This window comes from Canis aureus, chromosome 16 (genome assembly GCF_053574225.1).
Source record: "Canis aureus isolate CA01 chromosome 16, VMU_Caureus_v.1.0, whole genome shotgun sequence".
NCBI lineage: Eukaryota > Metazoa > Chordata > Mammalia > Carnivora > Canidae > Canis > Canis aureus.
The window spans coordinates 399,833-425,051 of NC_135626.1; the positions used below are offsets into that span (position 1 = coordinate 399,833).

The 25,219-nt window shown below is 48.8% G+C and overlaps 1 protein-coding gene and 1 pseudogene across 8 annotated transcripts in view; both read right to left on the minus strand.

The window, feature by feature from the left end:
* Positions 1 to 25,219, minus strand: part of TTLL11 (tubulin tyrosine ligase like 11) — a 244,759-nt gene that overhangs the window by 29,672 nt on the left and 189,868 nt on the right. For 7 of the 8 annotated variants that reach the window (XM_077850531.1, XM_077850530.1, XM_077850529.1 and 4 more), the window contains 2 exons: positions 16,710 to 16,967; positions 6,371 to 6,477 (listed from right to left, as the gene is read on the minus strand). In XM_077850531.1, coding sequence (XP_077706657.1) covers positions 6,371 to 6,477; positions 16,710 to 16,967 — 365 coding nt within the window. Of the gene's footprint in view, positions 1 to 6,230; positions 6,287 to 6,370; positions 6,478 to 16,709; positions 16,968 to 25,219 lie in introns of those variants that run through there. The other variant, XM_077850533.1, reaches the window with a different exon arrangement.
* Positions 12,532 to 16,598, minus strand: LOC144285457 (death-associated protein 1 pseudogene; annotated as a pseudogene).

Genomic DNA, 25,219 nt, shown 5'->3' on the forward strand with positions numbered 1-25,219 from the left:
GCTGGTGTTTCTGTCGGCTCACTTGCTTTTATTAAGGCTAATTCTGATGCCGACTATTTTGTAAGTGTGTAGGGCACACATGCGGAGAGGCCCATCTGACTTTGAGATAATCTCAAGGCTGAAGAGTGTCACTTGTGCCAGACACGTTACAGGAGGCACTGCATGAGACCTGCCTGGTTATCGGCGGCCTCCCATGTTGCAGAGGGAGGGGGCCAACCATGTATATGTATAAGCGAGGCCTCGCTAAACATTCCAAGTAAAGATACTTTTAAATATTTCAGTACATCGTTAACCAAATACATTTTAGTTGGGGCTCATTCCAGCTGATGAAAGTATGGGAGGCAGCTGATTTGCATAAGTCGACTGAGGAAATTTGGTGAGAGACAGATTCAGACACCCACAGGCGCTGCAGATCATCAGGGTCTGATCCTAGCTCGTTCGACACGTTGGCGGGGCACCTACTACGTGCCAGGTGCAGCGCTCTGCTTAACAGGGGTTAGTCTAGCTTAAGGGGCAGATGCCACACTCACTCCACAGCGTCTACCTGGCTGGCTATGGTTAGTGTTGCTAAGGAGCAGGGCTGGATGCTCTTGAAGCTGATGGGGAGAGGGTCCTTGAGGAGATGGCCTGGTCAGTGGTATGCAAGGGGGAGGGTTTCCAGCAGAGGCAAGGGGCCAGGTGGAGGACCTCCAAGGTGGTGCCTACCCTGGCTGGAGAGAGTGAGTAGGGAGCTAGTGAGGGGAGGGGTGGCTGCAGAGGAGGGGTCCAGTCTTCGAGGCTCTCCTTCCCTCAGATGCTCCACGCCGACACTGGAGTCTTAGACCAGCAGCTATAGGCAGCGGCTGGTGGGCTCTGCATGGAAATGTGGTGCACAGGGAGGGCTGGAAGCCACCACAGCCACTTCTCTAGTGAGCACCCACTAGGGTGAGAGCAGGTATGTGAAGGGATGGCCGGAGCCCTTCTTCAGAGACTACAGCAGGTGCAGAGGGAGACTGGCCTGGGCTTCCAGACTCGGAGACCCTGAGAATGGCAGCGCTGCATTTCCCACCACGGGCCTCCAGCCCTCCTTGGGCTCGCAGCACTCACCCTGCTTTCCCTCTTCCCAGCCACACCAGTCTTCAGTCTGGGGCAGGAATATGGAGACGCAGTCTTGGAGGGAAAGGGGAGGTGGGCCTGCACCGCACGGGGCACCGAGGGAAAGTGTGTTGGCACCACATATGTGCCATTCCCCTCCCTCTGTCTGGTCCCAGCACCTACAGGGCAACGGGCAGGAGCAGGTGCGGAGAAGCATTTCCTGAGACGGGAGCACAGCAAGAGCCACGTGTGTGAGGGCAGCAGAGCAGCCCCTTCCTGAGCAGCGCCCGTGGCAGACCCCACTCTGAGCGCTTCCTGTGCTCCGTCTCACCTCGTCCAGGGCAATTGCTCACGAGGTGGGCACCATGATTATCTCCACTTTGCAGATGATGAACACGAGGCTCAGAGGGAGTTACGTAGCTTGCAGGGGTGACACCGCTAGCAAGTCACGGAGCCTGGACTCGAGGCCAGATTTGTTCGATCCCAGAGCCTGTGGCTTTGGTTGTACCGCCAGTCAGTCTAACAGCCCCAGGAAGGGGAGCATGTACGTAGCTCAGGCATTCTTCAGGCAGCAGAAGACGTGTTTCTTATTTCGGTTAAAGAGCCTGCAGGATGTGTCAGACATTGAACGATGCCACTCCTAGATTTCCCTCTGTAAGCGAGTATGTGTGCGTGTGCTTGACTGAGTGCAGAGCAGGGGTGGGAAACACTCTTCAATCCATGTCTTCTTGCTTTGCAATCATGTTTCCATTGATTACTGGGAGGGACCCCAGATGTCGGCTGTGTGTGAGATGGATGAGAGGTCCAGGTGCTGGGCTCCAGTGTCCCCTTTGCCTGTGAAACGCTTGCCTCTCATAGATGACGCAGTAATACTATCTTTTATTGCCTAATTTTGATGATGTCCTCGTCTCTAGCACGGAGAAATGAAATTCCACTCTGGGAAGAGTTGGGAGCAAAGTCTCAATGATAAGGAGGTGCTTGTGAGTGCAATTTATATGAAATGACTGCATCTTCACTGACAAATGGGTTTCTTCATTTGATTCTGGGCAACAACAGGGCTCCCTGACCTCAGTTTTTGCTAAGAAGACCCTCATTTAGATTTCTGTTCTGCTAGAGATTCTAGAATTGCAAATTGGAATCTTTATTTATTTATTTATTTATGTATTTTGATGCCTATTACTTTGGCCAGCCAGCGAGTGTGGGATTGCATTTTACTAAATTCCATCAAGCTCCTAAGTAGTCATTGATATTCTAAAGAGGAAGACAAGACTATCTAGGGACTGATGAGCACAGGATCCAGCTGAGGGTTCTGTGGGGGAGAAGAGGTGGGGAATTGTCTGGTGTCGGGGGAAAGCCATGTGCCGGATGTGGGTTACTGTCAAGTCATAGCTTTTGTTTTGGGTGGTGAGTTCGTGGACGCTTATTACATTATTAAAAGTTGTTAATTCGGGATCCCTGGGTGGCGCAGCGGTTTGGCGCCTGCCTTTGGCCCAGGGCGCGGTCCTGGATATCTGGGATCGAATCCCAGGTCGGGCTCCCGGTGCATGGAGCCTGCTTCTCCCTCTGCCTGTGTCTCTGCCTCTCTCTCTCTCACTGTGTGCCTATCATAAATAAATAAAAGTTTAAAAAAAAAAAGTTGTTAATTCAAAAAGCTGCCTAAATAAGAGCAGGTTGTGCATGGATTGGGATGGAAGGCTCTTACGAACCAAGGATTATGATTAATCCAATTCTAATACATTTGAGCTCCAGAAAAAAATTTTTTTTTTTTGAAAACAAGTCTATTTAAAAGGATGGTCTGAGATTTAGATTTCATGACGTACATTCTTTTCTTAAAAAAATATTAGTTTTGATTTTTTTCTCACTGATTTTTCTTTTTCTTTTTTTTTTTTTCTCTCACTGATTTTTCTAAACGCCATTTTCCTTCTTCCATCGCAATATTGGGGTATGCGTGCAACCCCATGCAGGTTGCAGAAAGATTCATTAAGGTCTCAGGCATCAGGAATCTGGTTAGCCCCTTCGGTGGGTGCTGACATCTCATGAGGGCAGAAGGGAGGTCTTGGCTGGCTTCCCGAAAGGGGACCTTTTGAGGGCAGTGGGACATGGCCAGTGCTGGGTGTGGGGTGATGGTCTTAAACAAACAGGCTGGTGTTTTCTGCTGGATGTTAAGGAGAGGGGAAGGAGACCACCTCTACTGTAGGCCATGGCTCTCACACTCCAAACGCCCTACTTTGGGGATGCAGGACACTTTTTAATTGCTATTTGCTCATCAGACATTCACTGGATACTGAGTAAGATGCTATTGCATGCTTTGGGCCCTGGGCTAGCCTTCAGGGATACAGAACTCAGAGAGTGGCTTTCCTGGGTGGCATATCATGCTAAGGCCTTTGTATATGTTCTTTTTCTTAACCTTCTCAGCACCCTTACTTTAATGCCCAGCACCCATGATCTGAACACCCCCCCACACACACACCTGCCACCCCCGAGTCTGTTATTTCCTTTCAGGAGCCATGGAAACAGGAATTAAAGCTATGAGGATGACGTCAGGGGATACAGGAACTCAGACTGGCAGCCAACCTCCCACTCCAGTTCCATCTTCCCCATAGGCCCTGTGCTCTATGAACTGAACTTTCGCCTCCCCTGGTCACTCACATGAGCACCGCTGCTTGGGGTGGCCCTGGACTGGGGACAGCATCCTGGGCCAGGAGGCAGGAGGCTTGACTTCCAATATGGGCGTGGCTACTCACTGGCTGTGGGATTTTAGACAAGCCACTTGCTCTTGGAACCTCAGGATCCTCATCTATAAAATGGGATACAGTGACCTACTTTGAAGGTCTGGTGTGAGAACTGGCAATGAGACAGGCCCATGGGAGGGAATCTCAAAGCCAGTCCCTGCTCACAGATGGATTACCGAGGTGTGGCAACAGGCCTGGGAGATCCCCGCCCTGGATCCGCCTGTCAGTAGGTGCTAAAAATGCTAAGTATCATTCTTATCTCTCTAGTGTGGTCAGCAGAACAGAGAGACCCGGGCAGACCCCAGAAAACCTCACCCACGCCTGCACTGTGGATAGCCCCTGTGGATTCCGCTTACAGACAGCAATTTAAGAGGCAAACAAAACGCGAACAGCTATTCAGAATTAACAATAGGCCAGATGGTGATGCTGGTCTGAAGCAATAAAACATGATAAGTAGCTTCCTGCCGCTACTCCTGATCAACTTCAATATTTAATAATTCCACCACCACCCCACCCCCTCTCCCGGTCCCCTCCGCGGGATCCTGCGAGGACTCCCTGCATCCAGCTCACAGAGCAAACTCTTCCTCACTTTCTGAGGGCGTCAGCAAAAAGTGCCCTGCTCAGCTGTCACGTGAGCGCCTCGGCCCTGGAGATGATAATTAACCTGCCGATTCTGCAGCGGCTCCATCTCAATCCCATCCCGGTTGCCAGGGAAGGCCGTGAGGGCCCTGCACCCCGCTCCCTCCCAGATGCGGTACAATTCGCCTTGTTGATTCAGTGAGCACTGATACCCCTGAGTTTTGCTTTTGAATTACAGAAAGGAGGGCTGTGGGGAGCTGGGTGGTTATCCCACTCCAGGACCGGCTAGGAGGATGCAGCACCCTAGAAGGGACACTGTGGCAGCCTGATGTTAGAGTCGTGTCCACCAGCTACCCTTCTGAGCCTTGGCCTCCTTCTCCCTGCAGTGAAGGCGGTGATTCTACCTGCCTGCAGAGCTCCAGGCAGGCCCGTGCATATCTGGTGCCTGCAGAGGGCTCATGCATAGGACTGGCTCAAATGCTGCCAGCTGTGGCATCTTTATTAAAAGGTGGTGATCCCTGTGGTCAGAAAGCTGTGGCCCAGGCCTGACCACGGGTGTGTGTGTTGGGGGGGTAGGATGTGACAGGGGGCACTCCACGCTCACACAGACCCCCCCAGGAGGCTCCCCAGATGGCACCCACTAATAAGATTTGTCTCTTTGTCCTGCCAGCAAGGGCTGCAAGCATTTTCCTTTCCACTGCCACCGATACCTCAGCGCACCCCAGGGAGCAGGTACTGCTGGCCCCATTTACGGAACAAGAGTAAGTGGAGAAGAGAGGCAGCATGGTTCTTCAAGATGACACGGGTAGAAAGTGGGAGTCACTTGCATTCTGGATCTCCTAGCCTCTGATTTCTCGTGTCCTCTCCACAGAATCACAGGAGGAAGCTGTGCCCGGGGCACCCTGTCTGGCCTGTGTCATGTCCCTTTTGCAGGGAGGCGGCCGGGGGAGGGAAGCCCGGGTGCCAGGTCACCCGAGCTACAGTTTACCATCCATGAAATTCAAAAGCTGATACCCAGTGCACTGGTTCACGGGGACATTTAATGGAGGACTACGCATGAGAGCACGGTGTAATTTTGTGATGAGCTATACAAATGTCAGGTAGGGTTATTAGGCCTTTTTGGAAAAACACACTGTGCGAGGAAAGAGATCAGAAATGCATTCACCCTAAAGTGGATCCTTCTAATGGAATCCCTTACTGGCGCTCCTGTAATAGAGAGGATCAAGAGCACACTCTTTTGTGTGGCATTCAAGGCCTCGATGGCTCTTGCAACCCTATCTCTGCCCCTCCCCTCCCCCTTCCTGCTCTAGCCACTCTAAGCTTCTTGATGTTATCTGAGCCTCCCACTTGTGTTCATGTCTTGGCCAGACCGCACCTGCCAGAGGGGTCCGTACTGCCCTGTTCACTGGCTTAGTGCAGTCATCCCTCTCCAAGAAGGATGTTAGAGTCGATGTCCACCAGCTATCCTTCTGAGCCTTGGCCTTCCTCGACACGAGCTCCTCTGGTGGGCTCCCGATAACCTCTCTGTGCCCTGCTCCTTCCTAGCACACAGCACACCTTGCCAGCACTGGGCTCTCATCCACCTCCCTGCTCTACAGCGAGTTCCTTGAAGGTGAGAGCCAAGTGCTATTCACTCCCATTTACCCAGGGCCTGGCCCAGCCCACGCTAGTTAGTACCTATGTGCTGACGGACGAACGCATGAACCATTAAGTGGGTGTTTCCAGTACAAATGGAATCAAAGCCTTCAGCAAAGATAAGCGATTCTAATGGTGGAATTAGAATCTGGGTGAGCATAGCCTTGGTAGCTGAATCCAGAAGTGCTCCTGGATTCAAATTCCACTCAATCCTTCCAGCAGTGTCTAGAGTTGATGGGATAACCTTCTCTTGCCCCAAACTTGACCTTTAACAAGAAGGAGCCCAAAGGTATTGCCCACCCATCTGGACTCCCACTAGACATGGTGGAGGCCAGTCATCAGGAACCTACCTGAGTCCCGCTGGTCCAGGGTCATGGAGTTCCACCTCCTTGTGATGTCAATGTAGAGGATGTCCACAGCTGCCATGGACAAGCTGCTGCTGCTGAGCTTGCAGTTCCTGCCAAAGACCGTAGGGGACACATTACTGCTGGACAAAGCACCTCCTCTATCGGTTCACCTCCATGCCTTTGCCCAGGTTGTGTCCTCCCTTCCCACAGCTGGAACTAGTGAAGAGCACAAGGCGGGGGTCTTGAAGGGGAAGGCTGTCAATGTAGGCTAAGATTAGATCATGTGGGTTTCTGTCATCTGGCCCATTCTGAAGGGCTGGGAAGAGCAAGGGCTTGAAGATGGCACGTCTTGAGTTGAATCTGGCCCTGGTGAATCCACCTCCCCTTCCTGAGCCTCAGGCTCCTCCTTCATAAAGCAGTCACTGTGTTTCGGCCTGTTCTAACACAAGCCAACGGAGGTCTCTGCCTGCTCTGGGGAGGAGATGGAAATTCTACATTTCAAAAATATGCCTTTTGCGTGTCTTCACCTTCACATCCATTAGTCTTGAGGAGGAGAAAGAAAAGCTGGTCCTGGGTGCTGTGCTGTCTTACCAGTGTCTGGCGGCTGACCCATGCTCAGAGGACCCAATGGAAGCAGCATGTCACCGGTTCAGGCGAGAGACAACGCTGCCATCCAGAAGTGAGTCTCCACTGGAATGCTCACCAGATGAGGCCCTGCACCCAAACCTACAGACAGGGGCTTGAGCCTCCTGCAGGTCCATCTAAATCTGTGCCCTGAAGATTTCTCACGGGCCCCTGAACGGCACAGCGAACCTGAGACTCCCCGTGCCGATGAGTGCAGCTGGCCCATGCCCCCTTGCGTGCATGGAGGCACACACCGCTGTAGGGCCCCTTCGTGTTCATTCCTGACTTTGGGGAGTCACTGGAAATGGCAGCAGTGGGGGTGGGCTAGCCTCAGAGTTTTAGAGGTCCCCTGATTTATTTCCTCCAGTGCAGAGAGGCCAAGATTACCAGGTTTTCAGGACCACATCAGCTCCCTGTCCAAGCCACAGAGGTGTGCTTGCAATCCTCCTACTCCCCTCTTGGTTTTGTTTTTTGGTTTTGGTAGTCTTTCTGGTCTGGAGATGTGGGGAGGCAGTCTGGCACACTGACAAAAGCATGATTTGGGCATCAGACCGGCCAGGATTGAAATGCTGGCTTTGCTGCTTTTTCTAGCTGGGTGACTATGAGCATGTACTTAAATCTTCAGTGCCTTTATTTACTGATACCTAAAATGAAGAGAAGAATATCTGCCCACATGGCGGCAGTGAAGATGAGATGAAGCGGTGCCTGCCAAGGACCCAGCCTGGTGCCTGGCACCCGGCTGGCCCACAATTGTTGGTTCTCCTCCCCGTTGATCTCTCTCCCCTTTCTCATTTTCTCTTCCAGAGCTAGAACACAGGATCTTCAACGGCTACTTGGGGGCTACTTGATCTTTCAGCAAGTGGCCCTGTCCATTCTGAAGAAATGGAGCTCGCCAGTCAGACTGGGCACAGAGCCTGGGCTCTCTGTCCAGTCAAAAGGTAGCCCTTGGCTTGTTCAGATGCACCATCTTTCTGAACAGGGTCATGCTGGGAATTCCAATACAGGCTGGATTGGCCCTGGGAATCCTGAAGCTAGACCCCCGGGCCAGCTGCCTGTCAATGCTACTTTCAGCTCTCCAAACATGTCCTCATCCACTGCCCCAGCTAATGCCAAAGTGGTTCTTTGATTTCCCATTTGTCATCAGCCCTTGTCTGAATAGTTCCCTTAGGAACCCGACAGAAGAGGGGTTGATTGGCGAGCAGGATTTGGGCATCCTAGAGCCCCTCTCCAAACCCATGCACACCCCTGACAGTGGTGGCTGGGACTGTGCCTGGCATGGTGCCCAGACGAGACTGGTGTTCTTTATATGCCAGTGCACCTGCTCCCTCCCTCCCTCTCTCTTCCTTCCTTTCTTCCCCACCAGTACTTCTCAGACCATCAATTCACATCCTGCTCCCTCTTGGGCTCCTGCTCCGTATTTTAATCACAAGTCACCGGTGGCGGGTTTCAAACACATCAGCCCACAGTTATTGGGTCCCAGTAACAACATGTCAATGGGCGCAGGGCTTTTCATATTGCCTGTCACCCCGATGGCTCTCTCTATTGGGTTCCGTTGGAGACGGTGCTCCAGGTTCTCCCAAGGTGTTCCAAGAACCTGCACTGCTCATTTTAAAAGCTTCGTTAGGAAGGGTCACTGCTTTTCCTTAATTATCATTATCAGTGTCCTCCGGACTACCTACTCCCCCACAGGACTGGAGCTCTGCTTGGCTTGCTCTGTGGGTTAATGGAGTATAAAAAGGGAAACCAAACTGACCACTGGTATATAGTTATTTTTTTCTGACAGGTAGAAAATAGAAGTGTCAAACCTTTAGCAGGGGCTGTAATTTACCAAAGAGAATTCTCCATTTATCCCTTTCCCAAGGTAACTCATCCTCCTGAGTGATGCCTGCAAATATAGTTGATTGCTATATCCGATCCCCGGACAGGGAAAGGTGGGGATCCACACTGGCCACAGGAGAGAGGGAATGCTTTAAAAGAATTCTGATTCTCTAGGTATTTCTTGGGCACCCATCCTTATGCCAGGTACTTTCCTGTCCATTGGCTCTCTGGATCTTTATAACCACCCTATGAGGGAAGTATTCTTAGTCTCATTTCAATGACAGGTAAGCTGAGACCCGAGAGAAGGAACATGACTTGCCCAAGATCACACAGCTGGAATTCACATCCAGTCCTCCTCTGGAGGATAGTAGACTAGGGACCTTTGAGGAGAAGTAGGGAGATGACCCAGCCGAGGGCTGCAGGAAGAACCCAGGACTCGAGGCATCATCTCAGGCAGGGACCAGTAAGGCCAGAGCCTCTAGAGAGGCCCTGTTGGGAAGCTTTGGGATATCAGGCTGGGGGAAGACAACCAAGATCACTTAGGGAAAGAGTCTCCTAGGCTTGTCCCCATTGACCCAAACAGGGAATGTCTCCTTGTAGGGAAGGTCAAGACTTTAGAATTAATTTTTCATCTATCCATTCACTCAATACAGAATTTATTTTGTGTCCACTACATGCAGGTGGTATTCTGAGGCCAGTGAGTGATGCAGAACTGAATCTGTCTTGGATACGACTCTTGGAGGGTGGAAGTGATCTTAGAGTCTGGGATAAAAACGTAAAGCCTTGGTAACTTAATCATTTGAACCATTTCCCCTTATGCTTTTGGATGTAGTTCCTTAGATGACTAAGGAGGGAGGGATATATTCTTCAGTGGAAGAGAGGTCCAAGAAATATGGTAGCATGAGAAGCTAGGAAATCCTTAAAGGATAGGCTGGAAAGGTGTATGGCAAAAAAAAAAAAGAGCTCTGAGTCCAATGCACAGGAGTTTGAATCTTGCTATGTGACCTTGAACAAGTCACTGAGGCTCTTTGCTTATCTGTACAATGAGGATAAGGCTACTTACCATACAAAGCCATTTTAAGGATTAGCTTAGTACCTGGCATATATGGGGAAGTAGCAAATGACAGCTCCTAGCCTTCCTTCCTCCATGATGTAGAACCACTTATCATCTCCATTTCCTCTCAACAACTACTGACATCTCATGGGAAATTTAGAAACCACTTTTTTTTCCAGTCTATAAAATCCTATTTATAGAATCTCTTTTTTTGTTCATCCTTTTCTGTGAAAGAAAAGAAGCTTATTTTTCCTGGAGAGTTTTCGATAAGGTGAAAGTTAACAAATGATCGATATTTGTTAATAAAACAACAACAACAACAACAACAACAAAAAACCCAACACTAAATACCTAGGGGGGAAAAAAGCCCAACACTCTGGTTTATAATATACATTTAAAAAAATTTTTTTTAAAATTTATTCATGATAGTCACACACAGAGAGAGAGAGAGAGGCAGAGACACAGGCAGAGGGAGAAGCAGGCTCCATGCACCGGGAGCCCGACGGGTCTCCAGGATCGCGCCCTGGGCCAAAGGCAGGCGCCAAACCGCTGCGCCACCCAGGGATCCCTATAATATACATTTTTATAAGCTATCTTATATCTCAGACATAGGATCTCACAGTATTGCTGGAAAGAGATCATCATAGAATGGGGGATTTTCAAAGGCATGGAAGAGTTAATGACAGAGGGGAAGACAAGGCCCTTTATACTTCTTTTCCAGAACATTCTAACACACCACGTTGCCTCTCAGAGCATAAAACCCCCCACAGCTACCCATTATGAAACATATTAATATCTCCCTATGAGGAATGGGAGTGCAAGGGGGGAAAAAAAGGAAAAAGAGAAAAACCATTCTCTAATTTAAAAGGAGAGCAGGATGAGAAACCATGAAGGGGCTGAGCCACGCTCTCCAAGTGGAATGGCCCCACAGGAAGCAGGAAGCAAACGCTCCAGATGCGGAGGAGCTGCCTCTGTTTCCTCAAAATGAAGCTGGTTTTGGCAAACCCTTTAATCTTCAGGCTGTGGAAAGGGAGGATGGACGTGCAAACTAACGTCTGAATCCAAAGGAGGATACATTTGCCCAACGTGTTCTCAGCGACTTACATGGAACACCCCCCAGATTAGTGATCTAGTGGGGAGAAACTAGCAAAAATGTGTTTCCCTCAAAGAAAGCTGTCAAACTGAGGAATCAGCTAATTTCTATTCCTCAGAGAAGAAGTCTCCACGCCCCAGGAATTATTATGACATAAAAAAAAAAAAAAAAGAGCGAGCGAGCGAGCGAGAAAGTGAGAGAGAGAAAAGAGGCGCTTAATTTACAGTAATATGTGCTACTATTATGCGCCTCCTGAGGAAATGACACAAAAAGCTGGTTCGATGGGTTTGTTCTAGACAAGGGAAAGACAATTCATTATTTCTCATTTCTTGGTAGAAAAGGAAAATAGACTGTGGCCAGACTGGCATTAGCATAATTCACTCCTAGAACTGCTGATCTATGCAGCACATCGTGAGAGATGGTCACTGAAAATAAATTCGGTTGGATGTTTATTTTGCTCCCTCTATGTCTCTTTCAGGAACCTGGAGAGAAAGAGTAGGGTCGTCCAGGTGAAAGCCAAGGTCAGCCTCTGCCATTTGCGTTGGGAGATCTGAGAGGAGTACACATCCAAGCCAGCAAATACGTCTTTTGTGTAGTGCTCCAGAGAAGGGCACTTGGCTCAATTTAACATATGGCATAAATATTATTAATTCATAATGAGGCAAAATTTAAACCGAAGTGGAAAGGAGAGAGAGAGAGAGAGAGAGAGAGAATGGTTGTTAGCAAAACACTTGCTGTTAAATTTAGCTGGCAAGACTGAACATACTTAGATAAATCTAAGCGCGGAGAATATCATCTTTTACCATTAAGACGCTGTTGGGATCTCTTGGTATATTTCAAAAGGAAAAATCTATTAACGGTTGTGCGACATTTTCTCCACTTCGTCCCACATCCTTAATTACGCAGGATGTTGGCTGGGTGGGTGCAGAGGGAGGGGAGAGGGCCGCTGGGGCCGCCTACTCTCCCACCTGAAGACAGTGTCCTTCTGTGTCACAGTTGCATTGTCACCATCGCTTCCGTGGACAGTGCTGGTGGCAGACTGGGAATAATGTCTGCAGGACCTAATGGCCTCGAACCTCAGGGAAATTGGTTTTACATGCAAATGCCCTTAATTATCACAGGAGAAAAAAAACATGGAAAAAGTCATAAAGCCTATAACATACAGACAGATTTGTGGCAATTCTTTTGACATTACCCAGGCTCAGTCTGGGAGTGTTTTAGGAAGCGCCTTTGCTAGAACCATTCTCAATTCTGTTTCCTTCTCAAGATCACGTATGGACATGGCAGTCCTCTTCATATGTTCCTTGTCTTCACACCAGCGTTCACATACTGGTGGTCTCCATGGGCAGTCATACTTTGATTGAACCCACGTACTGTTTAAAAATTATTTTCTGAATCGCCAACATCGATATACGTGTGTCGAGATTTTACATAACAATCGGCATTTCTTGCTTCTCTTGGAAAATTCAAAAGCTCTGGTGATACCCGCCCAGCAGCAGCCTTTCCTTTATTCAGGGCATGTGTTCTTCAGGCTGCCATAGCCCCACCCTCCCCACCCTTCCAGATTGCATCCCCTTGCTGGCTTATGCTTCCGGCCTACCCCGGAGGCAAAAAAGATTGTGATTTCTAGGCTACGTTATTTTTTTCAAATCTTCTCTCTCCCCATCTCTTATGTTTCAGTAAAATTTTATTAGGAGTTAGAAGGGAGCACCTGACAGAGGCCTTTTGCATTTCCTCTCTTCTTTCCTCTTCCTGCCTGGAACTTGACCACGATGGCTGGATTCTGAGCAGCTATCTTGTGCCTATAAGGCAACCCTGAAGCTTGAAAAGCACATGCTTAGGACGGATGAACAGGAGACAGAAAGGAAGTGTGGGGTGTGATCACATTGTGGAGTCATTAACCAGTCCTAGAATCCTCATTGCCAAACTTCCTATTATATGAGAGAAAATTAATCTCACTATTTTTTTTTCTGAGAAGTAAGTGCAAGAGCTTTATTACAATCATTATTATCCTTGAGGTTAACAACTGATGAACTCATTCAATAAAATATTTTGCATGTGATGATTTAGCGCCCAGGGATACATGCCAGAAGTAGCTAGAAGGATGTGAAAAACATACCTTGGGAACCAGCACGGCGCTCCGGGCTGCGAAACTAAAAAGTATCAAGGATGCGTCTGAACTTCTGTAGTGGAGGGTACGGTGGTGGCACAGGCCTGACCTAGCTCAGGAGGCAGCAGGGCGGCTGCTGGCCCCCCACCCCCAGGTCTGCCTCTCTGCAAGCCAGTTACCCCAACATCTCAGCGTCTACCAGGTGTGATGACAGGGTGCCTTGAGGGTTAGACCCTGCCTCCAGCAAACAGTGAGAAGGGATCTGGAATGTGCAGCAGCGCTGCTCTCCCTCGGGGAAAGGCAAGAGGTGGGTCTCGATAGGTCTGCGTCACTTTTGCGGGTTGGCCTGGTAAGGACGTCGGCAAGGCTGGCAGTGTGCACAGCGGCGCTCAAAGCACCCCTGCCCACCTGCCGCGAGGATGACCACGAGTGTGTGGCGTGTCAGGGCCGTACCTGCTCCAGGAGCATCTGGAGCTCTGGAGGACTGCAGCCTCGGAGCACACCAGCCCTTTGGCTTTTCAGAAAAATACAACACTCTATAGCCGTGAGCCAGGGAGCAGTCTAGGCAGCTCCGCACCGGAACGACGTGCTGAAGGACGATCTGACGCGCCCAGGTGAACGCAGGCCCGGGCAAACCTGCGCTTGGGCAGAAGGAATTCATTGGACTGACAGGTGTTTTCTAGCTCAGATGGAATGTGGCGTTTCTACCTTTCTCTGGGGAGACAACGGGGCAGGTTTTCATCCGCCTTTGCATGCGTGCGGTGGGCTTGCTATAGTGTCCCAGAACCAGTAAAGCTGGTTCCTCCACTAGTTGCTGGTCACTTCTAGAACTCAAAAGCAGCTCTAGAGAGGATTACAAGAAATGCAGGTTTGCCCGGTCTCCCTGGTGGAGGCTCTCTCTCTCTCGTTCAGGAAGCAGATGTCCTTCTGGAGGAGCTCCCTGCAGGCAGACTGCCTAGATTTCTAATTTTCCAGGATATGGCTCCTGCGATTAAAGAGCCAATTTAAAGATGGGAGCTTCTCTTTGGCTTTTCCCAGGGGCACCTGGGGCCCCCCTAGGCAGTGACCTCCCCCCACACAAGGGGAGGCGAATTCAGGAATGCTGGTGCCACTTGCACCAAAACCCTTCCCTACCCTGCCTTCCTGAAACCCGCTCGCTCGGTAATCAAGGCCCTTCTTGCCCTCCTGCTGTTAAGACACGTTGTCCTGTTACTAAAAAGCAGGAAATGGGCGACTTTCCCACCAGCCTTAATCCCGTCCTCCCAAATGTGTGCCCTCTTGTTTTTAAGACCACAGGAGGGCCTTTGATGACCGCTGACACAGAAGCAAAGCTGAACTCTGGAAACTTCACTTGACTCATCAGGCCTTGGTGAGTTCTGCTTAGGGCACTTGCAGGGATACAATGACCCACAAATGCCACCAACCAGGACTCCCAGGACACAAGGTGGGGGGTGAGATCCTTCTTAGTTTCAGATATGGAAGCTTAAGGCAAAGGAAGGGGCACTTGACTTTGTCTTAGATTTCCCAGCGGAGCAGTATCTTGAAGAAAATCTTTGCCGGGGAAATAGAAAAGCTGGGGAAACTGAGGCACTGGTGATGGAGGCGCCGGTCCTCCTTGTTCACTTGTGAGGCTGCTGGGTGTGCTGGGTTCTCGGGGAAGGATGCTTGTCAGTGGAGGCGCGGGGCTTCTGGTGAGCCACCTGGGCAGCCGCCGGGGGCAGGTCCTTGTCCACGCGGGCGATCACTCCGGAGATGAACACGGTCGGCTTGGGGGCGCTGGGGCTTTCCCATTCCCGGTCGTCCGACCGAATGCGGGTGTTTCTGCACGATGCGCATCCCGCCAGCTTTCACGGTGGGCGGGTGTCGGGCCTTCGTCCCTAGCTTCCCCTCGGGAGGCGAAGACATGAGGACACCGGCCAGGCCGGGAGGGCGACGGGGCCTGGGGGTGGGTGACGGCGGCCGCCGGGCAAACCTCACTATCTCAAACCACTTGCAGATGAGCATCTATTACTACGAGTCAAATGCAATTCCTTAATGGGTCAGAAGGTATCAGGTAGTATCCTCGGGGAAATAACAACACGTGTCTGTTGACTTTCTTGAGAATTCCCACTGCTTGATAGAAATAATGGTCACGGGACCCCTCCCCTAAGCTTTGTGCCAGGTGCTTTAGGATGTATTACATCCCAACCTCATAACAACCCTGATAGGGAGGAGAGATTATTCTCATGTTATAGACGAAAGAACGAGGTTTGGAGAAGGTGAGGGGTTTGCCCAAAGCCACACACCTATTAAGTGAGGTGCCTGGCTCTGGAGCTAGACCCGAGGCCTGTGCTCTTTCCACTGGGCTTTCCCTTCTCCCTCCCAAAGTGAACATAAAGCCCTTCTCAAAATCACTGTGCAAGTACTAACGCGGGTTTCCTGAAACGGCAAGGATTCCTGCTGATTCTTCTATTTACCATCCCATCAGGAACATCAAAGAATCAAGAGTTAGAATTCATAAAATTCATTTGGAGAAAAGCGTATGGCAAAATGTTTCCAATTCAAGGCTTCTAATTATTTGCTTTAGTGAATAAAACTAAGAGGAATGTGACTTTGAGGGGAAAGGTAGAAATATTAAAAGCAGTGATGAGCAAAACAACAGCCACATCGAATAGTTGCCTTGAGGTGTGTGACACACAATCCTGCCGCACACGTGGCTTGCTCCCCATTTTATAGGATCACTGAGACTCAGAGATGGTCACTAACTTGCCCAAGGGTTACACAGCTAGTAAGTCTTGCCTCAGATACATACTCCTGTGTCACCCCAAAGTGCCCCAGAGAGTAGAGGCAAGTGAATGAATGATCAAGTGGCATGGCTTATTTTGTAGGCTGCAGCAAAAACACAATTGCTACATCTCATGTTTTATGATTTTTTTTATTTGTTTGTTTTAAAGATTTTATTTATTTGAGAGAGAGAACGACAGGAGTAGCAGGCAGAGGGAGATGCAGGTTCCCCACTCAGCAGGGACTCTGATGTGGGACTCGAACCCAGGACCCTGGGATCCTGAACTGAGCCAAAGGCAGATGCTCAACTGACTGAGCCATCCAGGTATCCTCATGTTTTATGTTTAAAATTCATGCAAATTTTGTTTTATACTCAATGATTTAACTGTGCTATTTTTATATTAGTGTAAATACATTAAATTATTTATCAGCTGAATTATTTAACTTTTCTCTCCTGAAATGGACACTTGGGAAAGATGCACCTCGTTTCTTTGCTGTGGCTTCGCAAACACTCAGCATGCAGCGACATACCAACGGGAGAACATCACCCCAGCATAAGAGATACAAGGTCTTTCTGAATCCAGGGCAAGTCTTTATACCCGGTTTAAGGCCCTAGTTCAAGGTGGCACAGCACTGCCGTTTAATCACTAGTGGAAGGTTGCGAGTGAAGGCTGTCCCATTTGTAGCATTCATGAAGTCACTCAACAAGAGCGTACCATGCAGGCCTCGTGCCAGCCACCAGGGCAATCCAACCCCAATCGGGGCACTTACCTAGCGCCACAGGCTCTCCTGGGAGCGGTCAGGGAGGTGGGACCAGCCAGATGTAGGGCTGCACTGCACCCTGCCCGAATCCCACGCCCGAGGGGCAGGTCTCACTGACCTTATAAAAGTCCGAAAGCCTGTTGGTCCCAACTTCATCGACCCCTTGATCCCCAGGAACCGGATGAACAAATTTGCCATCCTGTCCACCAGGCGCAGGTAGTTGAATTGCTTGGCATACTTGGGGAACACCTGCTTGAGGCAGATGGAGGGCAGGTGGGCTTCAGGATTGGGGTTGGTGTCGGAGGCGCCGGCTGGCTCACAGTCAGAAGGACCTTCCCCTTCCTTCCCGGCTAATGGCTTCTTGTGCGGCTGGGACCTGAAGAACACGGGCAGTTAAGGGCACATCCAGCATCTGGAGTGGGCTTTCTAGTAGGCAAAGCACCTTCCCTCACATACTCACCTTCCTCTAGATCCCCAGCAATCTCAGGAGGTGCGAGCACCGTCACTGTTTGTGTTGTATAGACCAGAAACCTGGCCCCAGAGAAGCGACCTCCCCGAGCTCACACAGCTAGTGTGTGGCATGGCCGGGACTTGAACCCGGGACAGAGCCAGGACCGGAAGCTTATGCTTCCTCTGGTTTCCCAATATGGACATCTTCCTTTACCGCACGCATGATTCAAGAGAGCACTCTCTTATGGAGCAGCTTAGTTTTGATTTCAAACTCCTACTGGTGGGTAGTAATTGAATAATTAAGAAATATAAAAATCTCATTGAGGGCTGGCAAGAATCCAGAAGCACAGTTCAATGAACAATTTGCAAAGATGCATCAGTTATCCAGTTCTAGGAATAGGCACAGTTATGTTTTCTGGCTTAACTATTTTCTTATTTGGAACTCATACAAAAAATATGATTATAGTGTTGTGATTCCTGAGTCTGGCTATCCTATTCTGATATTCAAGAAAATTCCACAGCTAATAACTCTCACATATCCACCTCTGGCCTGGAATGTTCTCACTTCCAGACCCGCATATGCGGAAGGTACCACCAGTGGCACCTTCAGGATGACCCCCAGCTACCCCAGACGAAAATGCCCATTTCCCTCACCCCAACTGTACATTCCCCATCTCCGTGAATGTCACCCCCATCTGCCAGCTACCCAAGCAGGAAATGTCAGGATAAATGCCAGTCCTCCTCTCTGCCTCTGTCACCAGTTCTAAGTCCTCAGTATTTCTTGAAACCAGCTCTGCTCTCCCCCATTGGGACTTGTTGACTCTCTCCAGAACTAGATCGATGGCCTCTGGTCTTTCCCATCCATAGACCCATAGACACTGGCACCAAGGAAGGTCTTCCTTATTTTTTTCTAATTTTTAAAAAATATTATTATTATTATTGTTGTTATTATTATTGCAAGAGAGGAGGCGGGTGGGAGGGTAGGCACAGAGGGAGAGAAGGAATCCCAAGCAGGTTCCACACTCTGTGCTCAGGGTGCAGCCAGGCTCAGGGCCCAATCCCATGACCCTGAGGGCATGACCTGAGCTGAAATCAAGAGTTGGATGCCCAATCAGCTGAGCCATCAGGCATCCCACAAGGCACTTCTTCTTCTTCTTTTTTTAAAAATTTATTCACAAGACACACACACACAGAGAGAGAGAGAGAGAGAGGCAGAGACATAGGCAGAGGGAGGAGAAGTAGGCTCCATGCAGGGAGCCCGACGTGGGACTCGATTCTGGGACTCCAGGATCACCCTGAGCCAAAGGCAGATGCTCTTGAGCCATCCAGGAGCCCCATGGGGCATTTCTTCTGAAGCAAACCTGGCTGGGTTGCTCCTTCCTACAACTCTTCACTGATTCCCAAGTGCCTACAAGGAAGTTAATATTCTTCACTCTGGCACCAAGGCCCCCTCTGGATTTCTTCTCCATCTTCTTTTCCAATCACTTCCCTAGACACACTATACCCTCAAAGGCCTTGGGCACTCCCTGCCACCCCCTCACTCCGCTGCTCAGTGGCCTGTTCTGGACCAGAGATTCAGTGCCCACTGGACACCCAGCTCCCTTCCGTGGCTGGAGCCTCTCTGCACTGGCAGCTCATCTCACTTTCAAGTCTGCTGTGCTGCCTGCAGCTGGTCTGGGAACCGGTGTAACCTTTCCCCACCCATGCATCCACCCCTGAGACAGAACCCTGAGCACGTTGTACTTGGTCAGTAACACTGCCTAACTCCAGGAAAATCAGAACCGCGTCACATGGTATTGAGCTCGACATCAGGGCCATTTTCTACTCTTTTCTTGATTAGATGGCCTCATCCCCTGTCCTCCCACTTCCAAGCACATCATTAGTCACCAAGTCAGGCCATCTTGGTATCTTCTTTTTTTTTTTTTTTTTTTTTCATCTTGGTATCTTCGTACCTGCTTTCCTTGGCCTTCGGGGCCTTCCCCTGGCCCTGGCTGCCTGGCACATTTCTGCTCCACTTCCAGAACAAGTCCAGCTGTCTCCTCAATCGTGTTAGTGACTCTCTTTCATGCCCCACTCCTGTTTCTCAGACTTGCTTCTTTGTTCCTCTGGTCAAGCGGCACTCTATTCGTCTATATGCCAATTCCTCCCTCACGTCTCATCCAACTCTATCTCTATAGGATCACTTTTGGCGCTTGGGAAATGTTTCATTGACTCTGAATTTGTTGAATTGGGAAAGTTTGCTTTTAATGGCAAGACATGTCTCAGATAAAATACCAAGGTTATGATGTTTTGTAAGCTCTTTAAAATGGGGGAAGAGGTTTAATAGAGAAACAGCAAGCCTTGACAGCCCTGCTGCAATAGTCTTCCCTTCATTCTGGGCTAAGGAGTTAGCCTCTAAGAAAGAGAACCCCCTTGTTTGAGTCAGGTTCTGTAAATTCTGTTCACAGTTCCTTTTAGGTGGGTCTTGGCACGGGTCTCAAAGCAAGGGCAGAACCAGAACAGCCAGAAGGAAATTCCCCTGCTTTTTTTTTTTTTTTTTTAAGATTTATTTACTTATTTTGGAAGGAGAGAGAGAGAGTGAGCATGCATACTAGTCAGGGAAGGGGCAGAGGGAGAATCCCAAGCAGATTCCGTGCTGAGCGTGGAGCCCAACTACAACCGGGCTCGATCTCACAACTCTGAGATCATGACCAGAGCTGAAATCAGGAGTTGGACCCTCAACCGGCTGAGCCACCCAGGCTCCCAGGAGAACTTCTAGAGTTCAGGGATCCCTGGGTGGCGCAGCGGTTTGGCGCCTGCCTTTGGCCCAGGGCGCGATCCTGGAGACCCGGGATCGAATCCCACGTCGGGCTCCCGGTGCATGGAGCCTGCTTCTCCCTCTGCCTGTGTCTCTGCCTCTCTCTCTCTCTCTGTGTGACTATCATAAATAAATAAAAATTAAAAAAAAAAACTTCTAGAGTTCAGCCACATGGATGGTTCTGGGGAAACAAAGCCTCCCTCCCACCAAAGAGACACTGGAGTCCTCAGGAGAAACACTGTCGCCGGAAAAGGTGGGGTGCAATCTCCCTCCAGCTGAGCTGGTTTTATTATCATCTCCTTGAATTCAAGACAGTAAATAAAAGTCAGGTGGTTACTTTTCAGATGAAGTGTTTTCACATGAAAGTTATAGAAAGACAGTTAAGGAAAGAGTAGCAGTGTTACTGGAAATTAGCTCTTAAATGACTGGATAAGTGGCAATCACTGACTTTATAAGCACTCATTAAGTTTTTGTTAGAGGGAAGATTTGGAAATGTACAGTCTGACTGCTCAGTGCCAATAGAGCGAGCTCTGAAGTCTTCCCAGTCAGCTGTCCCACCTTCACTGTCTCATCTGCATTTCGCACAGCCCTGTGAAGGGGCTGTTATTTTTATGCCCCTTTTCCAGGTGAAGAAACTGAGATGCAGCAAGGTTTGCCATGGCTGAGCCAGAATTATAACTCTGTCCTTCCAACCTGTGTCCATCCGTCGCCACTCAAACCCTCGTAAGTGCAGGATGATTCACACAGGTGAGGGTCACCGAATCCAAAGTATTGTTATTTACATTGTGTTTTAAATAGTGTTTTTAGGTTGTAATAGTCATCCATGCTCTTTGTAGACATTTTGAAGAATTTACAGAAGAATCCAAATCATTTGTAGTCCGCAGCTCAGGGATAAACTGTGTTTTTTATCTATGTTTTGCAAAGTTAGCATCATATTACATATAGTGTAAATCCTTCTTTTTACACTTTACATGACATTACAAGTGTCTTCCCGTGGCATTAAATGTTTTCATGAGCATGATTTCTCATTGATGTGTGGTATTCGGTATTAAGCCCGAACCATAACTTAATTAGCCACCCCCTCAGTTGAGTGTCTACATGGCCTTTCTTTGACTAAATGGAATGTGATAATGGGCCCCTAGGCGATGTGCTCCCACTCAGAAACATATCACAGCTAGCGGCTGCCTTGGAGGTCATTCTGTCCATTGATGCCATCTAGTTTTTGGTATGTGGTTTAATGTACGCACCCTAAAACTCACCATTTTAACCACTTTAAAGTGTACAATTCAGTGGCACGTAGTACGTTCACAGTGTTGTGTACCCATCCTTGCTATCTAGTTCCAGAACATTTCCATGACAATGCCATTTCAGAGAAGAAACTTTAATCCCAGGCAGATATGGCCACTAGCACCAGTGGGTCATTTCATTGGCAGAAGGTCCACAGTGGTGGCCTTTGCTTGGGGTACCCTGGTGATGGGGACCCCACCACCTCCAGGGGACCTCTCGAGCTGGGAAGGTTTTCCCAGTAGCGTCAGAGGATGTCTCCTGCCATTGTCCTCAGCCTGCATCCCACCCTATACCCAGAGCCATGCAGAATAGGTGTTTTTTATCTCTTAATGTGAGCCCTTCACATTTCTGTCGAGGGCTGCTGTGTTTACTGGCTGACTGCCATTTCCCTTCCTTCCCAAATCCCAATTAATAAGCTCAACATAGAAAGGGCCTTCAAAGCTACAGATACCATTTTCATGGACTCAAAACCACAAATTCACAAGAAAGTATTTTACTCAATTGGAAGAAGACAGCAAAGATGTAGCTGATCTAGAAGATGAAATAAAACAATGAGAAACGGTATCTTGCTTGAGCTGATCCCAATAATCACATTGAGATCCAAGTTATCACAAATACTGTAAAATCCTGTTTTTATTTAAAAGCATTTTAATGGAAATGTCAGATTTATGAAATAAAAGTGACTGATAAAGAAAACATAAATCAAGCTTACTAGTCCTTTGGGATAGCTTTTTTTTTTTTAATTGAATTTGGTATATCCTTGACTCATTAGAATTCTGGAATGTTTTCCCTATTATCATTTTTCAAATAAAATTGAATTCTTTCTTGTTAAAACTCTTGTGAAAAACCACCTATCTCCATTTTGCCTGGAAAGCTTGCTTTTTATTGGAGACCTACTATGTCAAGCGTTGGGCCAAGCAGCTTATATTATCTCAGTGTTTCTCATAACAATTCTATGAGGTAAGTAGAAACTAGTGCCATTTTACAGATTAGAAACCCAAGATCCAAAGAACCTAAATACTTGCCTAACATCACAAATCAGTAGTGGAATCATAATTTATACTTAGGACTATATTACTACACATTCCATAGTTAGCTCACTATACAGTTCTTGTGCTAATCTGATTTTTGTGTGTGTACTAATTTGATTTAAATCAAACCCAACAGGGGCACCCGGGTGGCTCAGGGGTTAAGCGTCTGCCTTTGGCTCAGGATGTGATCCGGAGGTCCCGGGATCGAGTTCCGCATTGGGCTCCCCACACAGAGCCTGCTTCTCCCTCTGCCTATGTCTCTGCCTCTCTCTCTCAGTGTCTTTCACGGATAAATAAATGAAATCTTAAAAAAAAAAATAAATCAAACCAAAGACTTCTTTTTCCTTAGGCATACACTGTAAATATCCCCAGAAATTAACAAAATAGGAAGGTAGATAAAGCAAAGTCAAATTCCAGTTTCAGAGAAAGTGCGTGAATTCTCTCAGAGAAATCATTTCCATTTCTAGTTGAGCATGCCTTCAATAATTTATTTGTTCATGAACTATTTCCCAAGCACTTACTTGTCCCAGGGGCCTCAGATACATGGGTGAGGTGGACACTGTTCTTATCACCCAGAGCATGTGACCAAGTTGGGGGACGACAAGACCCATCCGTAAACAGTAAGTGAGTGAGGTGGAAGTGGCCAGGTGAGCCTCCAGAGTAGGCTCCAGAGCATATGGAAGGAGGTCGTTTTGCTGGGTCCTAGGAGCATGTATGAAGGAGAATAGGTGGGAATATGACCAGGAAGCTACTGTAGGGTGTCTAGGTCTTACAGATTCTTGGGTGTCAGATGAGGGTTCTTGGATTTCATCGTGTGGGAGATCAGAAGGGGTGGATTTAAGGGAGAGGAGTGGCAAAATCAGAACTGTGGTGAAGGTGAATGAGCCTGCCAACAGTATGTATCCTGATCAGAGAAGAGGATTGAATGATGTTAGGAAGCCCCTGAAATATTCTAGGTCAATTGTTTTGGAAGCATATGCCCTGAGCATCACCTGAGCAGCACGAGCATCACCTGAGAACTTGTTAGGAATACAAACTCTTGGCCCCACCCCAGGCCTATGGACTCAGAAACTATGAGTGTGCTGGGCAATCTGGTTAGCAAGGCCTGTGGGTGATCCTGATGCAGGCTAAGGGCTAAGGTGGAAAAGGTGGATTTGGCTAGTGCTTGACCATGGGGAATAGAAAGGGAGAGAACACGTTGGACAATCCACTGCTTGGCAGGACAGCCTGGTGGGCAGTGGTGCTACACTGGCAAAAGGAGGTAAGCAGGCTCCTTTCCCCACCACGTGGCCAAGACCTGTCTCCACAGTCCCTTTGGATTTCCAATGCGCATTGTCATTGCTGAAAAAACTGTCATTCCTGAAAAAACCATGTACCAGAGAAATGCCTTAAACTAGCCCAGCAGCTAATTTAAAGAGTTGGAGGATGAATTCATTAAAAACAAATGAAACTACCCTGTAGCCCAGCTCTGTCACTTGATGAATCTCTACCGTCACATGGCCCCATTTGCTTGATGGTGGTGCTATGCTATTTGAAGAGAAGATGATAGAATGAGTGAAGCATGTGTTTCCAAATTGAGGAGGAAAAGGACTCAGCGAAGTTTGTCCAATGCTCCAGTCCCTGTAAGACCCATGCTGGGTCTATTCCTACCTGCCCCCTCCATGCCATGTTCCTTCAGGTGCTCACCTGGCCACTGCTCTCTCCCTTGATCATGAGAGCAATAGCGACAAACGTAGTGGTGATGATATTGGTGGTACTTACTATGTGCCAGAATCTGTAATTTAAAAAAAATTTAACCTTGATGAAATCCTACAGAGTGTGTGTTATTTTTATTCCCATTTTACAGATGAAGAAACCGAGGTACCAAGAGACAGACTAATCCTGGACTGAATAGAAACCCAGGATAAGAAACCCAGTGGGCAGGTGCCAGAGTCTTTGTCTCTAACTGGTGCACAATGGTTCTTCCCTACGTGAGGGGTTACCAGGTGCTGGTGCCTGAGAGTCAGAATACCTGTAACACCTCATTCCAGCCTGGCAATGATCCTGTGATTATTAACAAACTATACGAGGCTCCATTTTACTAATGAGAAAATAATTGACGTCAGAGAGGTTAACCTACTTTCCAAAGGTCACTCAGCTATTACATGGCTAAGGGTGAGGATTTGAACCTGGGGATCTACTTGAGGTTAAAGCCCAGGTGCTTTCCACTCCATAATGCTACAATTCACTGCAGTTATGCACTTTCACCTCCGACAGTGGAGAGACGTCTTTTACTTATGGGATGGTGTGGGGTGGGAGAGTGGCTGGGAGGACACCCGGCCTAAGCCTGGCACAAAGCTGTTGCATTGCCTGGGATCGAAACCACAGCCTGCCTATGAAGCATCCAGACGAATCTGCTGGGGGGCGGGGAGGGGGGGCTTGTAACTGACCTCAGTGTGATGACCTGGGAGCAACCAGCACTGACCTCGATGGGGCTGTTCCCTTTTGATTGCCAAATCAATCGATCAATTCCTATTTTACCATCACAGGCTCACACGAGTCACTGATGCATAGCATTTGTCACAAATATGAATGAACAAGGGCCCCAGCAGCCACGGCAACGGACTAGGCCTCGATCCCTGCCAGGGATGAGCCACCAGGCGGGCGCGGGGTCGGGGGAGGTAGGGGGTGGTGCGGCTCAGCGCTGCAGGACCATCTTCCTGCCAAGGCTATGAGTTAACAAAAGGACAAACACGAGGACTTACTGCGGTGCCTCCATTCCCACAGACCCAGAACTCTCTTATCTCAGAGCTGGAAGGGCCTTCAGGGGTCATGGGGCTCAGCCCTCTCATTTTCCGGGTGAAAGAACTGACAGCTCATTTTACAAATACCTCGCGATATGCTTCTTTTCTAACAGGGCTCTCTCTGCTTGGCCGTTCCGCACACAGCCCGAGTCTTGCCAGCGTCCTTGCTCTCTTTGTCTTGGGCAGTTGGAGTAAGGGAAGCCCACTGCCATGGAGGCCAGAGAATGGTGCTGCCAGGCAGCTCACTCCACAGGGCACCAGCCTGGTGGTCCCCTGGAAT